A 6,529-nucleotide genomic window follows, 5' to 3' on the forward strand; every position below is an offset into this window, starting at 1 on the left:
CGCGGAACACCGACTAGGAATCCCGACGATTCCCGAAGACGCACGATTTTCAAACTTCCTCCACTTTCCGCGCTTCCGAATTCCCGAAGCGTCGCACCGTGTCGCTCCAGTCGTCCCTTCTCCCTCGCTCTCTTTCAACGTTTTTGTTTACGTTCACGAAAGAGACACGTCCCGTCGAGCGCGTCGAAAGTTCCTCGACTAACGATGATCCACTGGCGTTGATCAAAATATGCCTGTCCTTCGATTTCTCTTCTTTTTTTCCCTAGCTTGGGCTTCGATTTCCACCGTGACTGCGACGCAACTGCATCCACCGAACAGTGGCGATAATCGTCGTCGTTGGACGATGGCGTTCCAGTCGCGTTGCGGGAAAACGCGCGCGGGCCAGAGCGCCGACACGCTGCGAATAATAACACAAGAAATGATTCAAGAAATGCTGCCTTGCTAGTTCCATTTATAACGGGTCGACGGCCTCCCTCTCCTCATCTTCTCTTCTCGCTTGGCGCCGCCAACGTCGGCTACGTTCACAGATTATGAAAAAAGAAAAGGCTGGACACGCGTGTGCGCGCGCGCGCGCTAGCAGCAGAGGCGCTCGCTCCCGCGGACGGGCAGACGAACACTGGAAGCAAGCGCCGAGCGCAAACTAGACCCGAGCACCGCCCACGTGCTCTCTCGCAATTCCTGCGTCGCGCCGCTCCGACCTTTTTTCCCTTCCACGGCGAATTCTTTTCACTCGGCGCGGTTTCTCGCGCCGAAAGAAACTGACGACAAATCGCTGCTTCCCGCGCGAACAGCGCTACCAATTGCACTGAAGTTTCTTCGCGGTCGAAACGTGTTACCAAGACGTTATCTGAAGTTAGGGTTGATAATGTAACAATTGTTGGAAATTACATTTTTCAGGCGTTTAATACTCTCGTGGTCTCTGATTTTGTGTGGAAATTTATTATAGTATTTAGCTTTTTTATGATAATGTTTTTGCAATTACTTTGAAAACTGTGGTGAAGTTTGTTGTTTTGATTTATTAGGTTAGTAGACGTTAGATGGCGTCTTCTTTCGAATTTCATATATTTGATTTAGATTATTGGTAACACATTTGAGCAAATTGTTTTCGAACATTTTTTCTAACCCTTAATTACTTTGTAATCGTAAAAACTAACCATTCACATGTAAAATATTGATTATTCTAAATTGTAAATGATGAAGAAAAATTAAAATTAGAATTTGAGAAACTAGCATTTCGTACTGGCTAATGTCATGATCAATCTTTCTACGAAAAGAATATGTAGTCGTAACGTAGGAATATGTCAGGTGTATGTAACTGTTGTATAATACGATAGTCTCAACAAATTTAAAAAACCAGATTCTAAAAATTAAAAAACGCAGACTAAAAATAGTTAAAAAGAAATTACGAAATTACAAAACTATTTATTGAAATATTTACTATGTCGAGTTATACGGAGCCTATCACTAATCTTGTTTCTAATATTCATATTCCATCCAAAATCTGTCACCTTACCTACGTTTCATCACAAATATTCCGCATATCAAAATTTATACTCTGTTTCTTTCGATTTCAGTCACGAGATTAGATAACACGTATTACCATCAGTCATTGCACACTATTGTTTCGAGTATCTCAGAATCACGTGCACTTTTAATCAAAACATTGAAATCCTACATACATTCCGAAATCGAATATTCGTGAACACATTGGCAAACGCGAGACCCATCTGTATTGACTCATAAACGAATACCAAAACGTGTAATAGAAGCCAACGTTACCTTCGCGAACGATAAGCGCGCCAATAAAGTTCGTTTACACATTGAATATTTTCTCGCGAGTTGGCTTCCTTATCTTGCTCACCAGGTGACAGATGTACACACTGTGACACAATGCAGACGCGCCAAGCGAGAAGAGGTTACTTTCAAAATACACAGCTAAAGAAGCACTGTTTCGAGAACGAGGCAAACTCAGGTGCGATTGAAAGACATCGAATCCCTTATCAGCGCGACCTCGAGAAGGTCGATCATCACGCGCAAATATTTCATAGGGAGCAAATGGGGTCGATGTTTATACAAGGCAGCCGATTTTCACAATATTGGAATGACATCTTTTCGTCTAACGAACGAAAGTGATCACGTAGAAATAAATACCTGGTATATCCACTTGCGTTAATAAATATGCACAGCGAAGAAATCCGAGCCTTTGTTACACAGATTAAAACGCTTGTTCGTTTCGTACGTTATTCCGTGTTAAGACGATACGAGATACACTGATGAGAGTACGCGAATGAGAACGATCGAATGCGCGACGTATAAAACACCTCCGCACCAAACTCACTGAGCGCTCGCCGGCGAATGCTCGAGCTTCAGCGACTCACGCTGTCTAATATGCACTCTCTGGTCTGCCCACTGCACGCCTCGACCGCGGCATGGCGTACCGCTCCACGCTACAAGGTGACTGCCGTGTTAACAGGTAAGCGCGGAGACCTGATGCGCGAGCGCTAGTATGCAAGCGCGTGTCTGCGAGAACACAGTCAACTACGGGAACCTTTTCTCCATCGTGCTCGCACTAGCTCCTGCTTCTAGTCATCCTTGTATCATTATCGACTCGAAAAAGCTTTTCATCGATGATAACTTTAGATAAGGCTTAATGGTAGAACCTGTATCGTTGAACTTTTTCATGATGCGTGATATGAAGTATACAGTTATAGAATAATGTTATAGAGAAGGTTTGAAGATTCGTGAACATTTTTAATCTATGAATGTACTAATTCAGATAAACAGTAGCCGTGAAATGAAAATTGAAAGAATTTTTAAATTGGAGATGGATATTTATGATAGACTATTTTTCAATTTTTTTGAATTAAATGTGGGTAGAAAAGGGTTGTGATAACGTGTCATCTGCTTCGCATGGAAGCTTTAAATAGTTTTAATCTTTAGAATAATAAATCATTCAATCCAAATTACAGTGTATTTTAATTAATGAAATAAATCGTAAGCTGATATTCTTGACAACGCGATTATGCTTCCCATGAAGCACTCGTTGAAAACGCATCATAAGGAGGGCTCCCTACGTTATCGATCGAGCTCGATGCAAGTGCCCATGTAGATAACGAATATGAGAGCGATAATTTGGATATGTGTAACCATGACAACCGAATTAATCAGGTTCTAACAGAACAGAATCTTTTTTCCTTGGTAACGGTATTTTGTTTACACATGTGAAGTTAGCTGACATATGTTTTATTAAAATTTGTTACTACTGCGAGCTAACTTCACATGGGTATTTTGTTTGGTATCATGGATGCGAACGACACGAATATAATAAGCGCCGTGAAATCCGATAAAAAGACATTGCTCGAGAGGTATGACATACCGGTTGAGCATCTCTCCTACGAATATATTTCCGAATGCAAAGATGGGAAAATGTTGGAGCGTATAGTAACTATACTACGGTGAGTAGAAATTATGACACGGCGAGGTTTTCAACTTTTCAACATTCTTTTAACATTTTTTGCTAATAGTTCTGGCCAAGAAGGGTTTTATCCCGATTTAACGAGACACGCGGAAGAACGATTAGCTATTGTTAAACCGACTAGTATAATTTTGAGGAAATCCGAACCCATTATTAAGCGAAGTATGTTAGATCCGAACGAGTGCAAGGAAATTGATAAGGATATTAATAATTGGACGTCTGAAATGCAGTCTCGAGAAAAGGATTTGGAAGAAGGAAAAGCTGTATTAACAGAAGATCCTATTCTTCAACCAGATATTCGGCAGTTTAACAATGAATCACTTCAAGTATATTTGTCTTCTACAAGAAATAGTAAAAATAATAAGTCAGGTCTTTTCTTTTGTAATTTTAGCAGAAAAATGAGATAACGAATTCAAAAAGTACTAGCAAAGTTAAACGAATTGCTTCTTGTGACTATGCTGCTTGGAATAAATATGATGTTGATACAGAATTAAACAAAATAGATATACGAGATGAACAAAAGTTAGCAGAAGCTAAAAGACTTCAACAAAAACAGAAAGAAATCACTCACAAAAAGAAGCTCGAAAAAAATACAATCATTAACAGATGTATATCGTAAAGAATGTACTGAATTACTCAAAATAATTAATGGATCACTTTCCCACAATTAGATAGATTAGGCAAATGAATTACACTAAAAACAAAATTTATATTTTACTTCTAATACTTTTAATGATCAGTAGTATATTTTAAATGAATGTTAGATTTACGTGAATAAGTGATCTCTTAATTAATTTGATCATTCTATGAAATGTTTACAAGTAAAATAGATTCCGAAATCTGATAATTCTGCTAGCATCATTAACTGGGACAGAATTAAACGTTATGGCAGAACAGGAAAGAGAAAAGGGAAATGAAGCTTTTAGAGCCGGGGATTACGAAGAAGCCCTTGAACACTATAACACGAGTATAAAGATTGATTCGAACATACTCGCGTACAACAATCGTGCGATGACATGTAAGAAAGTTGTTATATTAATTTCACAAACTGATCCTGCGACAATAATAATTAGATACATATATTTTTAGTTATTAAACTTCGACGTTATCAAGACGCTTATGAAGATTGTAATTTTGTTATCAGCATGGATTCTACAAATATAAAAGCTCTTCTCCGACGAGCTGTGGCTTTAGAACATCTGGAAAAATCATCTCAAGTATTCAAATGATACATAAAAAATCTATTAAATGGTTTCATAGAATTACTTATTTAAAAGTATGTTTAATACTAGGCTCTAATAGATTATGAAGCAGTCTTAAAATTGGAACCTACTAATCCAGCCGCAATAGCGGGAGTGAAAAAGTTGAGAAAACCTAGCGAATCTAGGAAAGTACGGTAAGTCAAATGCGATAGATTAAATCTTATTTGAACTTGAACTTTTGTTAACGTAACGTTCGTAGAATGAACATCGAAGAACAAAAAGAAATTACAAATGAAGACCCAAAATTAAATGAAGTTCTAGAAAATAAGTATCGCGAGGCGCAATTCCAGTCAAAATTAAATATAGAAAATATATGTTACTGCAACAGAGTTCCAGGAGTGTCTCTAAATTTAAGTCCCAGACCACATTTTAAAACCAACTATTGTCTTGAAAACGAAGAAAAGTTCGTGGTAAAAAATAATAATTCTAAAAAATCCATTACGGCGAAAAATGCAACATTCTCTTTAAATTCTACGAATTTATTGCAAGAAAAAAGAAGTTCCCCTCCATTTACAAATCCAAAATCAATTTTCTCTTGCGCAATGCCTTCCAAACGAAATAACTCGGTTATTATCGAGGAACTATCAAGTGAACCTAGAAGTAATAATTCTGCAGATAATAAAAATAAGTCTAGTTACAAAACTACAAAGGAATATAATCTTAATATGTCAACTGCAAATAAACAATATGACTGTGAGAGTAAAAGGATATATAAATTAAATGCTAAGAATTTAAATACCGAAGTATCTCCGACAAAAATACGAATACCTGATAAATACGAAAATAAAACTAGTAAGTCGGAGAAATGTAATTTGAAGGTATGTTTTAAATAGTGCTCATAAAAGAAAGCTTTAGTAGTTAAAAGTGTTCTATACAATTTTCAGAATATTGATAATATCGAAAACGGATATGAATTTATGCGTGTATGGCAGTCATTGAAGAACGATACGAACTTAGAAATGCATGCTCAGTTGCTACGATCTTTGAACGTCGATAAGTTAGATGCAGGTTTGTATCATAACGAGATACGAAAATTTCAATATGCTTTTTCATGTGAAATATGATAGTTCTAGGAAATGAACTGGATGGAAACATGTTCAGTATAATTCTACATTGTCTAGACCAGCATTTTTGCACTCCTGACGATACAAAATTGCTTAATGATTTTTTGAAATCGTTCAGTCAAATGAAACGATTCTCAATTCTGAATATGTTCCTGAGTACAGAAGACAAACAAGGTAAATACGTTTTTCTCAATGATAAATAGAGAATATTTTTCAACGAGATCAAGTTATTTATATACGCTATGGTAATAATTAATTTCGCTTACAGTTATAAAAAATATATTGAATTTCTTGGAAGAACACGGGACGTCAGAAGTTTCGTCACTACGACAGATTTATTGCATCTAAAAATACTACAAACGAACGTACTCGAAGATGTTTTCGAATTTCGTAGTAACATTTGAACGACGTCTACCAACCTTACAGATCATAGTGACAATACACGATTTAACACACTATATCATTCACATTACTTTCCATTTAATAATCTTTCCAAATAATTTAACATCAACAACTACGTTATTTTACCTATTAAATAACAGTATTAATACTTAACTATGATGAAGTTTGTAAATCTTACCTCGATAAGTACCCAATTATCCTAATAATTCCAAACTGTTCCAAATTTCTGCAACAAACATTATCGCATATATCCCATTTCTATTTTCGCGATACGCACACGCGCTAAAAGGAAAAATATCGTTCAGTTTTGCGTGCGTCGAGTTAGT

The 6,529-nt window shown here is 36.8% G+C and overlaps 2 protein-coding genes across 2 annotated transcripts; one reads left to right on the plus strand and one right to left on the minus strand.

Annotated features, from left to right (window-relative positions):
* Nucleotides 1–6: 6 nt before the first annotated feature.
* LOC143183377 (uncharacterized) lies at nucleotides 7–2,431 on the minus strand. Its single transcript, XM_076384902.1, has 4 exons — nucleotides 2,418–2,431; nucleotides 2,263–2,364; nucleotides 2,152–2,201; nucleotides 7–397 (listed from the first exon to the last, which is right to left on the minus strand). Exons 1-4 carry the CDS (start codon nucleotides 2,429–2,431, stop codon nucleotides 135–137), a joined length of 429 nt encoding a protein of 142 aa, XP_076241017.1. The 3' UTR covers nucleotides 7–134.
* Nucleotides 2,432–3,300: 869 nt separating this feature from the next.
* Nucleotides 3,301–6,357, plus strand: Spag1 (Spag1 axonemal dynein assembly factor). The gene is made up of 10 exons (XM_076385865.1): nucleotides 3,301–3,455; nucleotides 3,525–3,801; nucleotides 3,867–4,083; nucleotides 4,332–4,493; nucleotides 4,565–4,692; nucleotides 4,768–4,871; nucleotides 4,937–5,555; nucleotides 5,622–5,745; nucleotides 5,805–5,975; nucleotides 6,070–6,357. Exons 1-10 carry the CDS (start codon nucleotides 3,301–3,303, stop codon nucleotides 6,147–6,149), a joined length of 2,037 nt encoding a protein of 678 aa, XP_076241980.1. The 3' UTR covers nucleotides 6,150–6,357.
* Nucleotides 6,358–6,529: the final 172 nt, after the last annotated feature.

This window comes from Calliopsis andreniformis, chromosome 9, assembly GCF_051401765.1.
Source record: "Calliopsis andreniformis isolate RMS-2024a chromosome 9, iyCalAndr_principal, whole genome shotgun sequence".
Taxonomy (NCBI): domain Eukaryota; kingdom Metazoa; phylum Arthropoda; class Insecta; order Hymenoptera; family Andrenidae; genus Calliopsis; species Calliopsis andreniformis.